The following is a 22922-nucleotide window of genomic DNA, read 5'->3' as shown; positions in this document are numbered from 1 at the left end:
TCCATTTTTGAGAATATAAAGTCTGTTACCCAGATCTTTCTGCAGCCTTAAGCCAAACAATAAGATAGAGAGAAATAAAAGAGCTGGTAGTTTTTATATTGACAAGGCAGGCTATTACACTATTATTTTGTTAGTTTGTTAGTTTTCTTCCTCCCCCCGTCCTTGCTTTATATAACCTCCAGCCCAATCAAAAGTTTTGACAGAACCCAAAGCACGCGACATTTTGGTTAGTTCTAACAAATATGTTGGCCAACGGTGGATTTTGGAATATTTCTTGTGGTTTCCAATGCTGTTTCCTTTGCTTTTTATTTGTGTTCATGGTTTAGTCTGAGGCCTGTGTAATTGGACACAAGCTCTTTATGCACATCTGCTGAGCCAACATAGTACACTTTATATGTCTGTCTTATCTGTTTATAAAATGCTTCAAAATCCGGAGCTCATTTGCATTATGGCATCTGGTTTGCGTTTGCCCAGGAGTCACGGCATCTTCTAAAACAGGTGGCTAGTTGATAATGTAATTGCTCATTAAACTATTTACTCTTCCATTCAGAGCAGACATCAGATATCAAATTGACCCCAAGGGCTTTAATTATACTTTTTAAAGAAAACAAGAAGGGGTTTTGAGATGGAGGAAGAACATCATCTGACACTGCAGCACACACAGTTTTGCAGCACACACAGTTTTGGAAGGGCTGCCAGTGCACTTGGCAGTCACTGTTTTAGGTTTGCATTCATCATCTTGGTACCTGCCACTTACCATCTCCATTTTCCCAACCAAAATTTTTCACTCAACAATTGAAAAAAAGACTCAATGCTTCTTTTAATAGTGAAGGGGTGTGTGTGTGTTTTCCCCCACAGCATCTCCTGTCCTGTATTTTGTTACATTGTTTTGCAGGAGTTTGGAATCATTAGATTTGTCAGTGCTATGAGGAATATTGGCTGCTGCTGGATTGAGTATGTGAAATCTGGGCGGAGCGGGGGCATAAAAGAAAATTCAAGTGGCTGGGAAGCTACACACAGATAGGCCACATGAACAGGTGTTTCGTTTTTGTTTTTTGAGGAAGCTACAAAGCAGGCAGGATTTCCAAATCAAATTTGAAAGAAGAAAGAGAGACTGTGTAGTGAGTACAGCATTGAAGGGTATGTGGTAGTGGGAGTAAGTAGGTTGATTTAAATAGGGTGAAGCAGAGCTTGTTTTTAGTCTTGGGTGGGAGAAGACAATTTTTCATCTTTGGAATGGCAACCTCTTCCCACCACCAGAAACAATATTGTTTTGAAAAGCACTGCTTGCTTTGATTCTCTGTTTTTGTGGATGATTTGTTACCTCACCTGTCCACCGACTCTTGTTTCCTTTTCCTTGTGGCTTCATTGCCATAGCTTCTCTTAGCTTGCAGACTTTGTGTTACCACAGAAAGAAAATCTTTTCTGGTCAGTGGCAGCAAGGCCAATTCTGTGAATGTGTGAAAGCATTTGCTTAGGTCACAGGCATGGCCAAACTTGGCCCTCCAGCTGTTTGGGGGACTGCGGTTCCCATCATCCCTGACCACTGGTCCTGTTAGCTAGGGATGATGGGAGTTGTAATCCCAAAACAGCTAGAGGGCCAAGTTTGGCCATGCCTGGCTTAGGACATGGGAGCATCCAGCTAAAGGCTGTCCACCCCACTACAGTCAAAACCAGATATTTTCCCCATTATGATTCCTGTATCATTTTTGTCTTTCTCACTAACACCATCCAAGCTGCAGGTCTTGCTTTGGTTCCTCTTTGCCTCTCTTGCTGCCTCAGTTCCCTGAGGCTTTCTCCCACTTACTGCATCACACAAGCCTTCCTTTTATCCTTCAAATAATCTTTTAAGAACCTGCTGTCTCCATGGAATCTTTTGACAGCCGTTCATTCTGAACATGCTCTATGGAACAACCCCAAACATGCTGGGCTGTTACAGCAGGTGGCCGAAAGGGTCTTTGTTATATTTTTTGCTTCCTACATGTGTTTATAACAGTCTCCTGTGAATAAATGTTCCATAATTGCTTCTCACTGGGTGTAAAAGCCCCAAATGAAATACAAAAGGGAAAAAAGACACCTCTAGAACTGATCATTATCTCAGCAGCCGTTTCCCCTTGATTTTTCCAAGGTTTTGTAAACAAAACTGTATGTCCAACATAAATTAAACTTGCTGTCAAGTTTCATTTTGCCAAGGCCAGGTCCAGCATTGATGTTTCCTTCCATGACCTATACTCCTATTTCCAGATTAATCTTCACTCCATAAATTTAGGGCTAGCCCCCAAAATACAGAACAAGATTCCTTGTTGACAGAATCTCTCTTTTAGTAAGGGAAGAGGGGTGGCTCATGGGGAAAAGATTCAGCTGTAATTGCTCTGCCTTCCAGTTCCAAACTTTCAATCACTAGCTTGAAGTAGAATCACTGCTCCACAAATATACATGCACTGATGAAACAGAAATAGAGATCCTTGTTACCAAGCTGTATCAAACACCACATGGTACAAACAAAAGCATGGTAAAGAGTAATTAGATCTGTTTTAATTGACTCTGTATGTGCACCTCGGTGTAGGGGAAGGAGGGCTTCAAAGAGATAAGGTTTGGGTGGTGCCAGAATGGAAGGCTCCTTAGAAACTCAGGTGCAAGAGGGTTTGTGCCTTTATTTGCTTAAGCAGAGGCAATTCAGAGAGATTCTATCTTGAATTCTTTGTTGCAGAAGAATAGAAGAGGACAATTTTCTAATCAGGCATTCATTCACTCTTCTTCTAGAAATTGCTATGATTTAATGTGCATACCTATAATTTAGTCTTCCTTTAAAAAATTACCTTGTAAAAGATTTTGAGAGTTTCCTTTTTACATTTTAAAACATTCCTTCCCCTTCCTTTTTTCCTATGTAGAATGTGTTGTAGCATATCATAAGTTTGTTGACGTCAATGCCTTGGGTCTGGCAGTAGCAGCCCTTAGCAGCTATGACAGTAACATGCGAGCGGCAGCATACTATGTCCTGAGCTCTTTCCGCTCTCACCTGGAAGGGGCTCGGTTTAGAGAACAGAAGCAGGTAAGGAGTTAACTTTAGCTTTCCTAAAGTATGCAGTGGTTTGAAAACATGCCTAAGTCTAAACTTGCTCTGAAAGCATCTCCTAGGATAACTGTATTGCTAACTGCCAAAGATGTCAATATGCTTCTGATTTTCAGGGTACTATGTAACTTCCTTGCCCACCTCCCAGTTTTCCAAATTATGTATAGGACTCAACCCACGAGTGAAATACAGAACTTAATATTTCTCATTCATTTGTATTAGTAATCATTACCTCATCACTTCCATTCAGTTATATTAGGATAGGTATTCTAATTCAATTGAGCATAATTTCTATACTATGATTAACATATACTTTCTGCAGTTTCTGATGAAAATCATACTGTGTTGTCATATGAGGACTGTGTGTACAATTGAGCAGTTACTGATAGGATCATACAACCAATTTCCTGATTATTTCTCTCTTTTTGTCTTGTGCTTCAGTTGGTTTACCTTATGGATGTTGTGCAGAATGGAATCAGACAACCAAATCTCAGATTTACTTTCCCTTTGGCACTGTATGTTTCAAGAGTAGCCCACCAAATGCTAAAGCCAGGTATTCTAGAACAAGTTACACCTGCTCTCTAATCTTTCTTAATTCATAAGATAACCATTTTGTTTCTGTTAAATTTCGGTTGGTTTTGTTTCAGAATGAAAAACAATGGCTTTTAGTCAAATTGTTACTTCCATTTTAGATATCCCTGTGATCATGAAATGTTTGTCAGATTTGTTATGCTGTAAAAGGAGAGATTTTTAAGATGAGCATAGAAATTTCTTGAGTTTAATAATGGAAATGATAAGGGCGTTTTTCATGCTACAGTAACCATTCTGTTTTCTTCCCAGAGGAGCACATGTACACAAAGCTGAACAAGTTCCTTCTATCTCATCAGTATTTGGATTTGAAGAAGGTGCCTGGATTTTTTCAGCTTTTCTACAGTTTTGATTCAGAGGTAATAGAAATCTGTGTAGTGTAAACTGTCATTCATGAATAGCACAATTGTTTGCTTTCTGTTCTCTGTACACAAAAATCTGGTACCTGTCAAGTAATTCAAAAAAATTCTTTTCTTTTCCTGTCTGTTGCAACCAAATCACTATGTAAATAGTCTTTATAGTTGATTGCAGCACCCAGGATTTTCATTTCTAAACTCTGAGCATGGTAAAAGAGTCATTGTTCAGACACTGAGATTAGTGTCCATGTGGCAGCCACCTCTTCCTGTTACACAATTCTGTTCATGCATGGCCTCTTTATTTTTTCATTCTGCCATTCACCACATTTTTGAAACACATTCCAAATTCCATATTTGCATTATTATTTTTTTAAAAAGTATTTTTATTAAATTTTATCCATATAACCCAAATAACAAAATACAGCAAACAAAACACATAAAAACTAAACCAAATCACGGCAGGCATGGGATGTTACATTCACAAGAAAAAATGGTGAAGCTGGTTATCTGTGTGTTTGCGATAAGATACAGACAGGCAAGTGGAGCATCTTTTTCCCTACATTTAGTATGTGACTGTATAAGAAGGCACATTCTGAATGCAGAAAAATGATAAAAATTGTTTAAGTCATTTAAAATAAGGAATGTGTATTATATTTAGCAACATCACAAATTACTAGCATATCTGGAATTTAGGTTTTTGTGTCTCTGTTTGCAGCATCATGTGGTTTTTCCCCCCTTCTTTCTTCATCTTTATCTGATCTGTTGGAGACATTTCTATAGAGTGGAAATAGAGTGGAAAAGTTACAATAGTAATTTATGCTCCCTCTTTATTTTCCAGCACAAAATGGAGCGTGAATGGATTCTTGCAATTATTGGGGAAGGACTCAAAGACAAACACTGCTATGAACTATATGATTATCAGAGAATTTTCCATGTCATTCTGTCTTTCTTTCATAGTCCACTGTGTGATGAATCCTCCCAGGTAAAATGCAACTGAAACACATACAGATACTCCTAAAAGCTTTTAACTTAAAGCAAAAAGAAAACATTGAAGACTTTTTCTCTAAGAACTACTCTCATTCAGTCATATATTAAAAGAAAAACATCCAGTTGTCTTTCATGTGTCAAGAATTTTAACATCTGAGGCTATCTTTAGATCTCAACATAGTCTGTAGTAATAATATTCTAAGGCTGCGATCCATGCTTGCTTACTTGAGAATAAGCTTGGAAACAATACTGACTTCTGAGTGAATGTGCATAGAATTACTCGTAATTTATGAAGAAGCAATCCTTGTTTTGTGCAGGGGTTACATTCCAGACTCCCACGCTTGTCTGTGAGACCTGCATAAAGCATTTCCTCCCTCGTTCCAACCTTTTATTGATGTTTTCGGGTCACTTCTGGGTTTGGTGTGCATGCGTGATTGTGCATCAATCAGTCACTGCCTGTAGGTTAATTTATATCTCATTACTGTTTCTCTCCCCCACCTCACCCCAATATTTGCTAGTAAGGTTTTATAAAACTTAGTAATTATGTATGAATAGAAAGCTTGAGACAAAATTCGAAAATAACAAGCTATCTCCTAAGACCAAGGAGTGTGCTAAAAAGGCAGGGGGAAGTATTGTAAAATTGTTGAAAACACTAGAACCAAAAATATTGGGGTACTCTTTATATATAACACATAGAAGCAAGATAAAGGTCACCAAGTACCCTTAGAATGTCTGTCTGCATTCTGGAGGAGTCATGGTACCATTTTGCATGCATTTTAAGGCAAGATATTGAAGACAGTGTTCAGATGGATACTGTAGATTCTGCCCACACTCATGAGAAGATAATTTCCAGAGTGACTCCATCTTTGATGTAGTCATTCCAAAAGACTGTTGGTCTCAAAGGTGCCACAGAACTCTTTTATTGTGTTTGCAGATAATTAGATCTAGTTGTTTTCCCCTTGTTTCATTCCCAAAGGCTTAAAATTGCAGCTGTGAAAGTTATTAAGGACATCTTATGTAACTAAATAATATTATTATTATTTTTTTGTCTTTCAGCATCAGATTCTGGAAATACTTCAAAATGCTGCATACATCACCAAAGCTGCCTATCAGCTAATAAGAGATCACAGCCTATTAACTTGGATAATATCTGTACTAGATAAAAGGTGCATAGAAGAGTATTCATGATTGATTGCTAAATAATTTCTTTCTTTCACCTTTTTAAATGTGCATATACGAGAGCAAGAAATTAGGATAAGCATTTTTTGCTCGTAGAGGTCATGGTATGCCACTAAGGCAGCTATCCTAAGAACATTTAGAAGGATGCCAGCTTCAATGAACAGACTTACTTTTGAATAAATGTGCATACAGTTGCACAGTGAAACAGCTTAAGCCCTTTAAATCCTTTTACTTAGAGATACTTTAAAAACTTTTATTCTGTTAAAATGTTAGCCTGTACATATAATTATCAACTTAGTTAAGGATTATTAACTATAGTTTCCATGTACAGTGGTGCCCCGCAAGACGAACGCCTCGCAAGACGGAAAACCCGCTAGACGAAAGGGTTTTCCGTTTTGGAGGCGCTTCGCAAAACGAATTTCCCTATGGGCTTGCTTTGCAAGACGAAAATGTCTTGCGAGTTCCTGCGGGGGTTTTTCCCTTTCCCCCCCTTTTCCTAAGCCGCTTATCAGCTGATCTGCTGATAAGCCGCTTATCAGCTGATCCGCTAAAAGCCGCTAAACGCTAAATAGCGCTAATCCGCTGTCAATGGGCTTCCTTCGCAAGACGAAAAAACCGCTATATGAAGAGCCTCACGGAACGGATTAATTTCGTCTTGCGAGGCACCACTGTAGTCCGAAGCTGTATTCCATGTGCCTGCAAAGACTTGAGTTCATTAACTGGAATTTAACAGAGTGTTCTATTGCTTCTTTGGAGAAAACATTTTATTAATACTCTGTCGTCCTTGTTTGTTGAAGAAAACTTGGCCTCTAAATATGTTTCTGAAATGTAATGTAACTGAATAATAGTCAGAAAACTGGCTGTGGCAATGTTTTATTTAAAAGCTGAATCTCCTGTTCTTGAAACTCAACTTAAATTCTCCAGGGATTAATAAAGAGGTTCTGAGGATTGTTATGCTGTTAGTGGGAAAACGACACTGGGTTGTTCTGCCCATGGTTGCTGCTACTGTGGTTTGCTTTTAACAACTTCAGCACTCTTCAGCTTAGGTCCCATATTAAACTGGTATGAATTAAAAGAAATGGGATCCTATTTTTGGCTTGCAGCGTTCATCTCTGAAAAACTGTTGAACTAAGTTTCTGTTTTCACACAGTTTCTCAGTACACACACACACACACACACACACACTGTAGTGTTTGATGTGGGAAATGTGAATTTCCTAAATGCATGTTCAAAATCTACTCAAGGTTTAAATCCTACAGTGACTTTCAAATAAATACATCAACAGGAACGTACACTCTGGATTCAGTATTGGATTTTTCCCTTCCATTTTTTTTCCCCTCAGGTGAAAGGCAATATTAAAGGTAACATTTTGTGTACCCAGCTCATGGGACTAGTGGATAATGGTTGAGAAATATTATTTTTTAAATGCTATTTTGGTGCACTATTGTAATCTAGTTCTCTATAAAATAAACATGGTACATTTTTTATTTTAACTTTTTTTTTTCATTCATTCATTCTTTCTAGGTTTCTGGAATCCAAGATGCTAAGCAGTGTCATCTCTTTAGTCCATACACTTTGGGTAACCAATTTAGGAGATAAACAAAAGTCACTTGGAACACCTGATATGAAAGAGCTACTAGAGAATCAGAGATTCCTTCCTCTCCAGCTTGTCAGTGAATTTCTTCACATTTTATTAATGCTTCTTAAACACATTCGGTATGTATTTCCTTCTGTTTTCAAGAGTACAAACATACCTCCAGTTAAAGACACTTCGGGTTAAATCTTTTCAGGTTGTGTCCCGCGGCAACCCGGAAGTAACGGAATGGGTTTCTTCTGGGTTTCGCCGCTCACGCATGCACCGACACTCAGAATTCTGTCATGTGCAGATGCGGCAAATTGCGGCCCGCACACACACGGGTTGCGTTCTGCTCATGTTGTGAACAGGGCTCCGGAACGGATCCCGCTCGCATCCAGAGGTACCACTGTATAATGTAACTGGAATTAAATTTCATTGAACCTTGAGTTTTTGTAATATCTCAAAATTCACCTTTTATTTTTCATTGTAAATGGCAACAATCTTTTTTTTTAAAAAAACAACAGCTTATTTGCAGAGATCTGAAATGCCTTGGTTGGTACTTGCTAATGTCTAAGTGGCCCACTCATCATTTCTGCTCAGTGGGAGCCTGTCTTCAATACATTGTGCTTTTATTTATTTTCCAGAATATCTTTCTCACCTTTCTAAATTGTAATCAAGGCTGTGAACGGGGGCCATGGAGAAGCACTGCTGAAGTCTGCTTAGCATTCAGTAGTCTATGCCTTCTCAAAACTATTGCCTATGGTATTTTTCGGCCACTGCAATTCTTCAGAGCCTTAGTTCTCAGTCAATTTTGGCAGTTCTTAACCCTTAGGGTCATTTTCACCCCTAACAAGATGTTATGCCTGATTTTGTCTCTTTTCACTGACCAGTTTTCCATTTGACCTAACCCTTATACTGTGTGATTTTTACTTGAGTTCACTACAGTGCATTCACCAGTAAAACAAATTTAGCTTTTTATTTTTGTTTACTGTGTACCTGCATTTTCAGGAAAGACATACACTAAAAGCTATGTACATCAAGCACTTGAGTAGCCCTGCCTGAAAAGTGTATGCATATTTGGAAGGAGGAAATAGATTCAAAACCTGTGAAAATGAATTGGCTATTTGAACCCAACTAGCACATGTATTGTTGTTTGGAAGTGTTATTCCTACTATGGCTTGGTTCATATGTGACATTAAAGCATCATTTAAAATAAGCTGTGGTTAATGCCCATAAGTATGTTGCTCCTACTTCACTCTTGACTGTACGGTATGGGAGAGGAAACAAGCCAGAGTCTGGCTTGATGTGAACTGTGTACCCAGCCTTGAGGTTTGTTTCCTCCCAGGTTTGCACATCATGACAAGCCAGGCTCTGTCTTGTATCCTCCCCTGCAGGGCATAGTAACAGTGGAAGAGAAAAGAAGCGCTCATGTATACTAAACCATAGTTTATTTAAACTACTGTTTAATATTGCATGCAAGCCAGAGCAAATTATGCAACCTGATAACAAACGATAACTCAAATCAGTAGCCTTCATGTTTCACTGCTGTCTTTTTGCTGCAATCTTATCTGCCTCAGACTCTTATTTTGTGTTAGACAAAAATTAAATAAACCGTCACTTGTTTCCAAACAAAAGCAAATTTTGAGTTTAGTTACCATTTGGGTTGAGCATTGTAACCTTTGTTTTCTCCATCTCCTGCCAAATAGGACCAACTTGGATTCTGCCATATTGATTCAGTTTTTCAGCACGTTGAGTTCTGTATTGGAATACCGCGTTGTGGTTTTTGAGGCCTTCAGACAAATGGGAAGATTCACTGTGAATGAGCATGTCCTTTCAAACAAAGATGTTCTGCTGCTCTTGCACAAGTGGAGCATAATTGGCAAAGACGTGGAACTTCAAGATGTTCTTCAGATATTTGCTCAACAGTACCAAATAAAAGAATTGCTTAGTAAGTTCTAAATATATCATGTGTTTTAAATAAGGTCAGCTATTTTCTGCTGAATTCTGAAAGTACTGAACGCAACAGCCAGCTCATTATATTTCATCAAATGCATGGAACAAGAGGAAGTCCTTAACCACACACTAAAAAGATATTATTGTTGGCCCCAGGCAGGCTTCCTCGGGAAGTTTGAAAAGGGAGTAGAAATCATTAAAATATATGTGTACTTCATTAATAACATCAGACATGATCCAAGAAAAAGGATTTCATATCTCCCTTGTTTTTTTGTTTTTTTTTGTCTAGTGGTAAACTTCATAGAACATCACCATATGCTCTTTATATAAAATGAAGCTCTGAGTATAAGTGACTTTCATCTTGTCAGTTTGCCAGGATCTGCTTAGGACAGTCGAGGCCTTACCCAAACACTTTTCCCTTTCCTGAGCCTTTGTAGGGGTGGATAATTAAGGAGCAGAGACCTGTGTGGAAGCAGAAACCATTTTAGTTTGTGTGATCCCACACATAAAACACCACTGAGATGGGTAAATAAAAGAAAGAGTTCTCATTTTTAAGATAGTGGGAAATTGCTTTTGTTAATGTAGATTTAAAAGAGAGGGCTTATAATAATGTTTGTTTAGAGAAAATATTTTTGGCAGCATTCATGCAAAATCTATGGAGTGATGATAATCTCAAGATAAATGTTCAGGTCTGGGCTTCCTGCAACTGAGCTATTTGTTTTGTTGGGATTTGGTTGAACTTTTAACCTGTTACTTTCCAACTTTAAAAGCATAATTCAGCAAGAGGTTCTATCTGTCCTTCTGTCTCGCTTTTAAATAAATACTGAATTGATTAATTTATTACCATTCTCCCTTAGGTGTGAATATGTCTTCGCAGCAGTGCAGGAGAGGTTAAGACAGGTGCAAGATGATGGTTGTGCAGAGTCGTGAAAAAATCAGTTTACACCTTTTGAAACCTCTCCTGTACCAATGTGAAGACATCTGCTTGCTGCAACTTGGAGACATCCAAGTACCCACTGAGAAACATTTTTCACAATAAGACCAACAAATACTTTTCAGAAAGTTCAAATTTTCTCATTTTTCTTTAAATTATTGTAAGTATTTTGTTTGTTTTCTTCTACTACAGAAAACATTAAAGACAAAAACAAAGCACAAGCACCATTTCGAACATCATCCCGACTTGTTCGGAAGAAGAATGAAATTGAAACAGAGCCAGAAACAGCATCTGAGTGGGGGGAGAAATATTTAGAGGAATGCAGATCTGTCCTGAGATCTGTGCTTTTCCACTGGGAACTTGTATTCCTGGATATGCCAGCAAAGCATTCAAAAGAGCACAGTGGAGATGACAATCCTGGTCTTACGTGTAAGATTGCTTACTTAGTATTCAGATGGCTAGTGAAGTCTCTTCTCGACAGCAACTTCAACGTGCAAAATGTACTTTTGACTTTCAAGTGGTTTGAAAAGAGTGCTTTGCAAAACAGCACTGTGGTAGATGAGATTCTTAAAGATTCAACTCTCAAAAGTGGTATATTTAAGCTTTACAGTACTGTCTACAATGCCTGTGAAGAGAAGGCCATGGAACTGAGTGATCTCTCCTTGCTTAATGGAATCATGCTGCACCTACTAGATTCCCAGAACCTGACCAAAAATGCTTTTCATGAGACTGTGGAAAGGTTCTGCCTCTCGGCAGTAACAGAGGAAGAAAGAATGAAGAAAGGTAATGTTATTTTCAGCAAGGAAGTTAAGGAGAAACTAAGCATATAATCTTTCTCCCCCATAAAACTTCTTGAAATTTTGCCTTTTGCTATAATATGGTAATTCCAGAAGATACTAAGAGATTAACTAGTAATGTAGAGTAGGATATTCTGGTGACATTAAAATTGATTGAGAAATTAAATAAGCCTGAGTATGGTAAGGGATATTCTAAGGGATAAAGTGTTGTTTAACATCAATAACCCATGTTCGCTTAATGAAGTATCAAATGTTCCATTTTAAAAAATGTACTGGAAACTCTGCCATTTAAAATAAGCAGAGTAAATGATGAATATAGATCAACTTTTAAGAAAAGATCTTGATTGTGACAATTATTTTCTTATTTCCTAGGGGCAAGCATATTCCTCACTTCCGTTTACATTGGAGATCTTTGGCTGGGAGCAAAGCAACCAGACACATTTATAACCCATGTTAAACTGATACATGGAACAGCAAATGGTAAACAAAAGAATGATGATCAAAGAACACGGGAACCTGAAGAAGCTATAGCTTCTCTCTGCAAAGACATTTACCCATTCTTAATTCATCACCCTGTCTTTCAATCTTAAATGTAAAGTGTGTGTCATGCTTTCAGATCTTGATGGGGGGGAAGCTGCCATAAAGAGAACTATTTTGGAACTCATAACTTATTTGTAATTATGTATCACGAAAGATACAGTGTACTTTTAAGCTGGATTTTGAATAAATATTTACTGCTATTTTTTTCAGAAGTTTTGAAAGCTGATTTTCAAGGCTTTTGATGTATTATGTTTTAAGATGCCTGCCTACTAAAACCAAAACACCTGACTCACAGTTAGAATGGTTGGTTGACTCAAAAACAAACTGAATAGGTGCCAAGAAAAAAAAATTCAAGTCATCACCCTACATCGATTTTCTACATTCACTTTACTTCTTTAAAAGACTCATGCAGAATTAGGGCTTCATAGACACCAGGGCCAGTAGGAAGATATTTCTGGGAACACCAACATGCAATTCCTATTTGGACCCCCTCAGAGAAATAGTGTGAGATGGGTTATAGCAGGCAAGACATGCACTCAATTCAGACAGTGATTTCTGGCTAGTATTACATCTGATCTGGGGAACTAAGATTTAATGTCAGCTAATAAGTCATCATGATTCTGGTTTGTTAGCCCCAGTTCCCTGATTCAGAAATAATACAAGCAGCAATGAAGTGACACAGTAGTAATCCAAACCAGGACATTGTGAGCCTAATAGAAGCAGGGAATGTATGATACAGTATTTTAGAATTTTAGAAGCAACGTAGCCCAGGTGTTCATTAATTAGATGCTTAAGGATATAAATCTAGGATGCTTGCTTTGCATCCAAGTCCTGTCTTTCATAAGGGCGTACAACCTTACATTTCCTTTCATCTACAGAACACAAAGCATTGTACTTACTTCACGGGTGTAGAACCAGTCCGAGATATATAGAACAAAATAAGGAAAAGAAATGCCACAAAAGAAGCAAGCCCAATCCAAAGGGCTATGACAATTGAATCTGTGGAAAGAAATACAGTATTTATAACACCTTACAAATCCTTAAGGCATTTATTATAGATTACTAAGCAATATTACGTCCACTCAAGGAAGGCTTCTTTCCCAAGGGATAGGGGCTGTAGTGCTTTAAGTGAGGACACCCTCCTGAAACTCCAAATACTAAAAAAATTAATAGCAAAACATTGCTTTCATTAGTATAGCATTTGAAGTGCATGACTTATATTCTCAGTTTTAATGTAACAGTAAGAGGGAAGCTGTCATTTACTACAATGTTCAAAACATATTAATGTATTCCAGCAGTTAAGTCATTTGAAAACAAAAATATACATTCCATCCAATTTTAATGTATACATACTTGGAAAAGAGTTTCAATGAAGTAGGTGGACTGTCTTAGTAGTCAACCTGCACAAGACTGGTACTGAATTTGGTAGTCAACAAATTACTGTGCAGTAGTCAGAAACCCCAATCTAAATAAGCAATTTACATGCAGAAAGTGTGTTTACAAAAACATTAAACTTTTCAAAGGATGTTTTCTTTTTTGTTGTTTTTGCTTTAGTTGGTCACATAATGCAATACTTACATCTGTTTGCCTTCAGCTTTCTTGCATCAACTGGAAGTAGATCTAAATAATCCATGTAATATTCAAAATCGTAAGTAAAACTGGATGAATTTGTCTTGTTAGCCATCTCAGTACAACCTCCTAGCCAGCTCTAACCCCAACCAACAATTATGATGAGTTGTACTTAAGTGTTCCTATAAAGAGATTCTGTAGTTGTGCAGTTTTTCATTTGAGCAGACATCCTTGAGGAATGCCAAGATACCAGACCCAATCAGCAGAAATGAAGGTCAGTGTATGGCGATGGTCTCTGGTGCCAGAATGACAAATGTGAACATTCCGTGCGGGAAGTACAAGATGTTGTTAACTCTCTTATGTTTTCGCTAATACAGAACTAAGTAATAAGAAAAGACACATAGTCAAGTTGGTAAAGAAAACTATGCCAGCAGGTGACAGGCTATCATCATCATCATTTTATTCATAACCTGTTCTTCATTTAATATTTCGACCCCACAGCAGGGAAAATGGCAATATACAAAAATTAAGGACTAATAAAGCAAAGAAAGCTAAATGCAGGGAGGACAACCAACACTTTACCAAGATAAACAAACATGACACCCGGCCCACTAAAATAAAGCAAATGGCGTTAGCAACAGCTGACACCCCATTTTTCACCTACAGCACTGCCCACTTACTCCCCGTTTCAACAGAGTGATCACTGCAGGAAATGAACAACTCCACCTTTCAGTCCTCTCCAATGCACCCCCCTTTCCCACAACTGACCACGAAACGAACACGAATGTGGGAAATGGGTGGCACGTGGAGACTCCTCAAAGAAGTCTTTTCCACCACACTGGAGTCAGTTGTTTTGCAGGCGCAATGATGCCACTGCTACGTGTGATGTGCTTCCTACTGCCACCTCAAGCAGGTTTTTGAGCAAAACCTGCAGTGTGTGCATATTCTTGCTGTTATCATTAGCAGCTGCATCTCTCGTGGTTGGTTGGTGGTACTGAGAATCGTGTCTGTCGAAAAGATTGTAAGAATCACGCGACCCCCCTTTTTTAAAAAAAAAATAATCTTCAGAATCTGTATTTTGGAGTTTTTATTCTTTCATAACTACTTCTCTCATAAATCACTACCATGCAACCTCGCAAAGACCCTTAGACCGCTCAAAGCGGCTGCTTCCCCCGCGTTGCTATGGTGAACTCCGCAACCTGCCCGACCGAGGCCCTTCCCTGGTGCTGAATCACCCAGCGCCACAGCGCATGCTCCCACCCGCTCTCGACTCCGCCCCTTCTCCTGGGAGAGGCAAAAGAGAAGGGCTCGCTTTGCGCGCTAGAGCGGCACCGCGTTGCATCTGTTATTTCCGGCGCTGGAGCGGAGGGGAGGGGGCGCGGCGCGGGCGGCTTTGAAAGAGAATGGCGGCGCACCCGGGGGAAGACAGCTCTCTCCCGTTGACGGAGGCGTCCCCTGGCAGCCCGGGGCCCGGAGAGGAAGCGGGGTCCGAGGAGCTGCCCATGGTGTTCCTGTGCGCTGGCTGCAAGCGGCCCGTAGGAGACACGCTCGGCTGGGAGTTCAACGACGAGGACACCAACTGCATCTTGCTGAGGAGTGAGCGACGAGGCGCCCGCCCGCCCGCGCGGCTAATCACCTGGGAAACGCTCTGCGCCCGCCCGCACCGCGGCTTTCCCTCGCGCGGGCAAATATTCGCGCGCTCGTCCTCCCCCCCCCCCCCCATAAACCAGCATTCAGTGGCTCCTCTCTTGGCTTTGTTCGCGCCCTTCTCGTGTGCTTTACGTAGGTCTTAGGACCCAAGTCTCCCTTCTTGAGGCAGTTTTAGGCTGCGCCATCACTTGAAATTATCTGGGCGACTTGAAAGCAAAGGCATTTAAAGCAAAGGCATTGCAATAAAAGAAAGTGAATATGGTGAAGTTGCAGAAGGAACAGCAAAACACTTAAAAAGAGAGAACGGGGGAAATATTCTGCAGTGCTAACGTTGCCATCCTATATTTGTGTGTGTGTCCAGTTATTTTCAGTGGGGTTTTCGCCCAGGTAAATGTGCTTAAACTTGCAGCCAAAGATAATTCATGGGACTCAGTTCTAGTGCTAGTGACGTATATGCCACTTTTTAATTTCCAAAGTGTTTTGGAATATGCATTAAACTTATTCCTTGCCACCCGGTTGACCAAAGCATGTGGGCATTATTGTGCCCCTTAGTTGGGACAGAGGTTTTTGCCAACCCACTTCAGCGTTTTCCCTTTCTGTGTTGGCGATAAATAGCATAATTGGGCTGGGAGTACTTATGGGAGACTACTTTTCTACTGATCTTACATCTTTTGATTTTCAGATGTTACGCTCAATGTTTCAGTGGACAAGGAACAAAAACTTTCAAGCCGAGCAGGCGAATATGGCTGGTAAGTTGTGAAAATCCTAAAGTGAAACAGATGTGTCACACAATAAAGCTTTATGCTAAAGAAGAAAGTAAAAAAAAAGGTTTGCCCTAAAAGTATCCATATGGGCTAATAGACAATATGTTTGGACTCATTTTTGTTAGGAAGGGGAATAGGAAGCCACTTTAGAGCAGGGTTTTTTTTTTGTTTTTTTGAAGCCATCTGTTTTAAGCTTGTTACTCATACTGAATCTTTGAGGAAGTGTGGGATGTATATCTTATTATGTTAGTGTTTTCAGGATTTTTTAGGAGACATTCCTTGGGAAGTGTGTGCATACATAATAAAAATACATAGGTTAATGATCTTCAGTGCTTGCTACTGAGTTGTCACTTCTTAAAATATTTACAAGTGTTCCAAGAAAAGTAATTTCCACACAGTTTTGAATCTGTTTGAACATTCAAGCTACATTGCTTGTGCTTATTGACTAAGACTAAAACTGGTTTAAGAGTTTGGTTCACATCTGCTAACCATCACTCTGAATAGTTGTTTTGTTTTTTTGCGCACTTGCATGAATGCAGTACATGGGAATTTGCACCTTTTTGACCAAGTCCTTAAAAAAAGTCCTGGGAAAACCATTTTTAAAATATTGCTTTCAGTCAGATAAATATACACAACTTGCCTTTAACATTTATTCATAAATAAAGAATGTGTTGTCAACAGGCCTTTTCATTGAGTCATAATCAGTGCTTCGGAAGGACTGATTCTTAAAATGTAATGCAGTGGTTGGAGTACCCAGCAAGGACTTGAATGTGGTGGAATCAGCTATTATCAAAAGCACGAAGGTCTGGGTGATCAGACCATGGCTGGGGACTCTGCTGGGTAGCACCCAAGAAGCATAAGAAGGTTCTAATAGTGGGTTCCCAACCCGCTTCAGGTTGATCCCTCTGACACCTTTGGCTGTCCTGTCTAACATGGATGCCTGGTCTTGTTTATCCCTCTTGAGACCATAAACAAGGGGCCCCTGTACAAACCAAGACAGTTCAGCTCTTCTGCCTTATCTGTTAACTCTCAAATAGGCCCCAAGCTGGCTGTCTCCAGGGTGCCTGGCATTGTATTACAAAGCATCACATAGTGTTACATTTTGCCTGACTGCCTTTTCCCAGACTTGCTTGGTTGTTGTGTCTTCTTTATCCTGAAGTGGCCTTCACATGCACAGCTGCTTCTGACACCTGTGGTAATCTCTTGGCCTTCCTTGTAAAGGAAGGTCACCCACTCACAGTCACACTCTAGGCTGTCTTTGCTTTATGATCTAATTAAGTTGAAGAGCAAAGGAGAGAACCGGAAAAAAGGTTGCAATGGTATTAGGTTTTTCAAACCAGATTAATACAACAAAGTATATAAAATAATTCTGTCTAATTGCAATAACTGTTTCAGAATAAATTCATATCTTGACTGCATTGCCACAAAATCCCTACTTGGCTGTGAATACCAGTTGGTGATTTTGGAGCCAGGCATTAAGACACAGACCAACCTAGAGGAGTGTTGTGAATCATAGAATTGTAGAGTTGGAAAGGGACCCTGAGGGTCTAGTCCAACCCCCTGCAATGTAGGAATCTCAACTAAAGCATCCATGACAGATAGCCATCCAACTTCTGCTTTAAAACTTCCAATGAAGGAGAGTCTGCAACCTCCTGAGGGAGACCATTCAACAGCTCTTACTGTCAGAAAGTTCTTCCTGATGTTTAGTGACAATAACTAGGAGTGGGCAGGAAAGCCAGGTATGCTGCTAGAAGCTCCTCAGGAGGAGGACAGGATAAATCCTTTTTATTTAAAATATGTGTAAAAAAACAACTTTCCACTAATTGTTTTATGCCATTTGTTTAATACTGGAAGTGGTACATTGCTGCTAGAAGCTCCTCAGAAGGAGGACAGGATAAATCCTTTTTATTTAAAATATATGTAAAAAAACAACTTTCCACTAATTGTTTTATGCCATTTGTTTAATTTGTACTGGAAGTGGTACATTGCTGTGTTCCGAATTACAACATGAACGTGTTAAAATGATGTTACATATTTTCTAAGTGATGCTTTGCTTTACAGCATGCTTGAAACCTTGTTTTGCACTGGGTGCAACATGACCCTTGGAAGCATTTACAGATGCACTCCGAGACATCTGGATTATAAACGAGATTTATTTTGCTTAAATGTTGATGCTCTTGAAAGGTAAGCAAAGCAATAGTTCTGTTTGCCTTTCTTCTGATGATAATTGATTATTTAAATACTCTTAAAACTGGACAACTTCCTCAATACTCCAGGTTATTTCTGATGTGCGTAAAGTTTTTTGCGGGGAGGGGAGGAACAGTAGCGCAAATATTTTTCTGTTCCTCCATGGAAGGAAAAAATGAATCAAAACTGGCCTTCGTTTTTGTTTGCATTCAGCTAGATAACAATGAGGAAAACATCAATTTCTTCCTTTCTTTCCCCACTACCACCCCCCCAATCCTTTAAGTTTAACCATTATTCTGTGCAATAAATACCCGTCATTTCCAGAGATGAGACTTCATTGACAATTGCTTACAAGTAGCATTTTCTAACACAGAGATAATAGTGTGCATTGTGTTCTCTGAAACATATCCAATTACTATAATTTCCTTAGCAACCATTGAAAAATTATCCTTGAATGCGTGCTTGGGTAACTACAAATAGAGGATTGTGATCTAACTGTGATAGAGGATTGTGATCTCATCTCTTCCTTCAGATGTATTTTGAAAACTTTTTCATTTAGGCTTGTCTTCACAACATGCATTTTCTTTTTAAATCCATCAGGATTTATTGATCTCTTTGTTACTATTCTTGATATGTTGTGCTCCACGTTGTAATTTTTTTAATGAAAGTGCAGATTATAAATTTGTAAATAAATAATCTGCATTGCTCAAAATTCAAGTATTATGCAAATTAATACAAGCATAGCATGGGAGCACAGTAATAAGTATTGCAATGCATCATTAAGTTATTTTGGTGTTTTCAAGAACTGACCATTTTGTTCAATTGGTTTTAATTTTAGACATTGCACTTGTAAAGTTCTAATTGCTGTCCTTTTTAATTTAATTATTTAATGCATTGATATCTTTAGGGTAATATCTTTGGGGTGAAATCTTCCTAAGGCAGCTAGGAAAAGTCAATAAAATAAATATAGATGACTTGCAAGATGTGTAGGGGTTACATTTCATGGATTGTATGTAAAGGCAAAATGACACCTAGTCAGACCGACCCTGGAATATCCCACGCAAGCTTCCCTACCTTTCCAGAACCTGGCGCGCCAAATGGGTCATTGCCCCCACAAGGTTACTGGGTTCAGGCAGGCTGTTGTGTGGGCTCTTGCAAGATCTCATAGGAACATCCAAGATCTTGTGAGAGCCTCCCAGAGCCTGGAAATAATTTTTAAGCTTTCTGCCTTGTGAGCGTTTAATTCATGGGTTTGCCGCTGGCCATCCGCCAAGCGCATAAAGCTGCAATCGTGCAAGTTAACTGTGCACACAAGTTGTGAGTTAACTACACCAGATACCAGTATTACAAATTATACCAGTAAAGTAAGGATTAAAACATGAATCTATCATAAAATTATCAAGGAAATATCAAGGAGAACATAAATGTTCTTAAAATTCTCTTTAAAATCACCTGTGAAGGGGCCATGTGAGGAGAGGTGTTCAAAGATACAGGGCTACCACTAAAAATGCCCTGTCCCAGGTACCTACTAATCTCATGGTCCTTAATCAGGAACCAGAGAGCAAAGGCTCTGAAGCCAATCTCAGGGCCTGTACAGGGCCATAGAGTTGCATAAGGTTGAGAAAGATGTCATTTCATTCTTCATCCCCCTCCTGAAACCTGCCGCTCATACATTCTGTAAGACATCTGTTCTGAGCTGGCCTGACCTTGAGGCTGAAGAGGAACATTCCTGTTAGGGATTGGGGATGCACCAGAACATGTTGCTGCAGATCATCACTTGTCATACATCTCTCTGGAATTTCATCACCTGCCTTACGTACATAGCCCTACATTCTCAAGTGGACCTTCACCCAGGTAACCTGGCAGGCTCTACTTATAATGCAGGCTCTCATTACTTAAAACAAAATAGTGGGAAGGGGCCAACCAGCCTGTAAATAATGTGTGCATTTCAATTACAGTGTTACGTCGGGTTACATACGCTTCAGGTTACATACTCTTCAGGTTACAGACTCCGCTAACCCAGAAATAGTACCTCGGGTTAAGAACTTTGCTTCAGGATGAGAACAGAAATTGTGCAGCAGCAGCAAGAGGCCCCCATTAGCTAAAGTGGTGCTTCAGGTTAAGAACAGTTTCAGGTTAAGAATGGACCTCTGGAACGAATTAAGTACGTAACCAGAGGTACCACTGTACTGAGTATTACAGTCATGACCGCTGTCACTGGTAAATGATTCTTCAGTTAATAAATGCTCACACATTTATTGATTGTGATTGTGATGTTACTTATAACTGTACAATGTCCAAGTTATACCCTAGGGTCCTCGGAACAAAAAGCTGAAATTGATGAAGAGCCTCTAACGCTTGAAAGTCGAGCTAGTTTAGAAGAGTCACTAGGAAGGGTAAGATGGTTATTTTATGTTTTATGTTTTACTTTTTTCAGATGTGAAAGATGGTGTGATGATGGTTCCTTCTTAAAATCCCTCTTCTTAAGAAATACAGTAATCATGTCAGTAGATCTTGTTAAGGGAAACGGGGGAGAAAAGAGACATGAGATTCTTTTTGTACTCCTATATGAGAAAATAATGGCAATTTGCAACTGGGGATGCAGATGTGTTGAAATATGCATGCAGCTGCTGAGTTCTCCATGTAGTTCTGGCTGGAGATCAATGTGCAAATACAGCCCCAAACAGACAGAGCATGCTGTCATCCTCTGATCATGCCAGTCAACCAGAAGGTTGGTGGTTCAAGTCCACCCAGGGATGGCTGTGGGCAGGATTCCTGCATTGCAAAGGGTTGGACTAGATGACTCTTGCAGTCCGTTCCAACTCTATGATTCTATGATCTCTACCATATGGGGGAGGGTGACATCCATTCCTGTCTTCTGTGATCCCACTCATGACATATTGAGGAAGCAGGATGAGCGTCAGGTACAGTGGTGCCTCGCAAGACGAAAATAATCTGTTCCGCGAGTCTCTTCGTCTAGCGGTTTTTTCGTCTTGCGAAGCATCCCTATTAGCGGCTTAGCGGATTAGTGCTCTTAGCGGCTAAGCGGCTTAGAAAAAGGGGAGGGGGAGGGAAAAGACTCGCAAGACATTTTCGTCTTGCAAAGCAAGCCCATAGGGAAATTCGTCTTGCGAAGCACCTCGAAAAACGGAAAACCCTTTCGTCTAGCGGGTTTTTCGTCTTGCGAGGCATTCGTCTTGCGGGGCACCACTGTATACTGGCTTGTAATTCACTTGTGGGTCCATGAATTTGGGACACAACTTATAATTAACATATAATGTAAACTAAAATGTTTCTCGCCCCATCCCCCCCCCCTTACTTAACAGGCAGAAACGATTTTGAAGGCATTGGAGCAACGATTATCTGTAGTTGAATCAAGTTTTGCATCTCTTCACAACATTAGCTGAATAATTATTATTGATATTACTAATAATATTGACACTTGAGTTTGAAGTATGTTGAATCACTGCTGGAGTTGTCTGGTTAAAAACAAGTGTTTCCCAGTGTCCTAGAGCTTGTAAATGCAGACACCTGAGGAAGGAGAATACTTCTGGAAAGCCAGTCATCCTTTGGAAATTCTGGTCGTGAATGTTGTTGTTTTTTTTTAAAGAATCTTTTTTTACTCTCATCTTTTCTAAATCACTGAAATGCAAATATTGTTATCAATATTCTCTTGTACCTTTTTTGGTTTTATATTTTGATTTATATTTCTTTTATGATTTTTCACATTGCTTTTGGCAGATTAGGAGCAAGTGTGGCTAACCTGCTTTTTCTGAAGAAGAATGGCAGCAGTAGTGTGTTAGCTGCTTAATAGATCAATGGAATAACACTTTCATTTATAGTAGCAGCTGTTTAGTCTTCTGTTAGTTGTGGGTACTGATATAATGAGCCGTGTTGGCTGAACCTACATCTGTGGAACTTGTTAGCTTGTTTAAATGATTTAATTGTTAATGTTTATACTCCAGCCTTCCAAGAATTAGGTTTAAATTTCACAGAAGATGCTAGCAGTGGCCTGATGAGAATTTCAAAAGTAAAAAAGGAGCAAGTGATACTTTGACTGTATTGTCTTTTTTGTAAATAAAATAATAAAATATGATAGAACTCTGCTTCAGTTTTATAACTGTATTGTGTACAAGTTATTTAGAGAGATTTGATTCCTAGTACTGTGACACTTGAATAAATGTAAATAGTGCTGTAAACGTTTCATTAAAAAATTTCTACAGCTGAACTGGAATTTAAAACTGTTCAGTAAAAGTGTTTTATTGCAGGTCTTTGTGCTCATTCTTAATCACCTCGTCCTCCAAATTGAAGCTTCATGCCGTTTGCCAAACTTGAATGCCTTTCATATTCCAAATAACCTAGGTGCCATTAGTCATCACAGAGTTTTCATTATGCTGCAGCACATTCTGTTCACATCTAATTGCAGCACATCATGCTGTTTCATCCTTATTTTCTCTTTCTTTAAAAAAATGGAAAACAGGCACTGTTCACCAAGAAAAGGCTTTTATAAAATAGATGCTTATATATAGTAGTAATTCTAGCTGTAATGAAGCTGGAAGCTCAAGCAAACATTGCCATTTATTTTCAAGTTAATTTGGTAGGATTTCTATCTTGGCATGTGAATAAAACTGAAGGTAATTGGCATCATTAAGTTACGGAAATTTGCAGATTGAGAGTTTCCTGTCCCTTGCCTCCCCTGTAATCACCTCTTCCCAAAAAGTATAACCAGACAATCCGGGAGGAACCCTTCTGAACAATTTGGGATTGGG

At 39.2% G+C, this 22922-nt stretch overlaps 2 protein-coding genes and 1 long non-coding RNA gene across 4 annotated transcripts in view; 2 read left to right on the top strand and 1 right to left on the bottom strand.

The window, feature by feature from the left end:
- URB1 (URB1 ribosome biogenesis homolog) overlaps positions 1-12195 on the top strand; it is a 48884-nt gene extending 36689 nt beyond the window's left edge. For both annotated transcript variants that reach the window (XM_079971982.1, XM_079971983.1), the window contains exons 31-39: positions 2892-3052; positions 3515-3626; positions 3914-4020; positions 4856-4999; positions 6061-6170; positions 7708-7899; positions 9466-9707; positions 10839-11429; positions 11816-12195. In XM_079971982.1, coding sequence (XP_079828108.1) covers positions 2892-3052; positions 3515-3626; positions 3914-4020; positions 4856-4999; positions 6061-6170; positions 7708-7899; positions 9466-9707; positions 10839-11429; positions 11816-12033 — 1877 coding nt within the window. In that variant the 3' untranslated portion in view covers positions 12034-12195. The remainder of the gene's footprint in view (positions 1-2891; positions 3053-3514; positions 3627-3913; positions 4021-4855; positions 5000-6060; positions 6171-7707; positions 7900-9465; positions 9708-10838; positions 11430-11815) is intronic.
- LOC307213858 lies at positions 4752-14087 on the bottom strand. The gene is made up of 4 exons (XR_013837747.1): positions 13562-14087; positions 12883-12982; positions 9415-9549; positions 4752-4791 (listed from the first exon to the last, which is right to left on the bottom strand). It is a non-coding gene; the product is annotated as an uncharacterized lncRNA (long non-coding RNA).
- A 772-nt stretch (positions 14088-14859) lies between these two features.
- On the top strand, positions 14860-22259 carry MIS18A (MIS18 kinetochore protein A). Its single transcript, XM_079972103.1, has 5 exons — positions 14860-15148; positions 15885-15951; positions 18028-18150; positions 20456-20549; positions 21480-22259. Exons 1-5 carry the CDS (start codon positions 14956-14958, stop codon positions 21558-21560), a joined length of 558 nt encoding a protein of 185 aa, XP_079828229.1. The 5' UTR covers positions 14860-14955; the 3' UTR covers positions 21561-22259.
- The last annotated feature ends 663 nt before the right edge of the window (positions 22260-22922 follow it).

The sequence above is a fragment of the Podarcis cretensis genome, assembly GCF_951804945.1.
Source record: "Podarcis cretensis genome assembly, chromosome: 4".
Taxonomy (NCBI): domain Eukaryota; kingdom Metazoa; phylum Chordata; class Lepidosauria; order Squamata; family Lacertidae; genus Podarcis; species Podarcis cretensis.
Note: the sequence above shows the minus strand (reverse complement) of the source record. Positions and strands in the feature narration are given on the sequence as shown.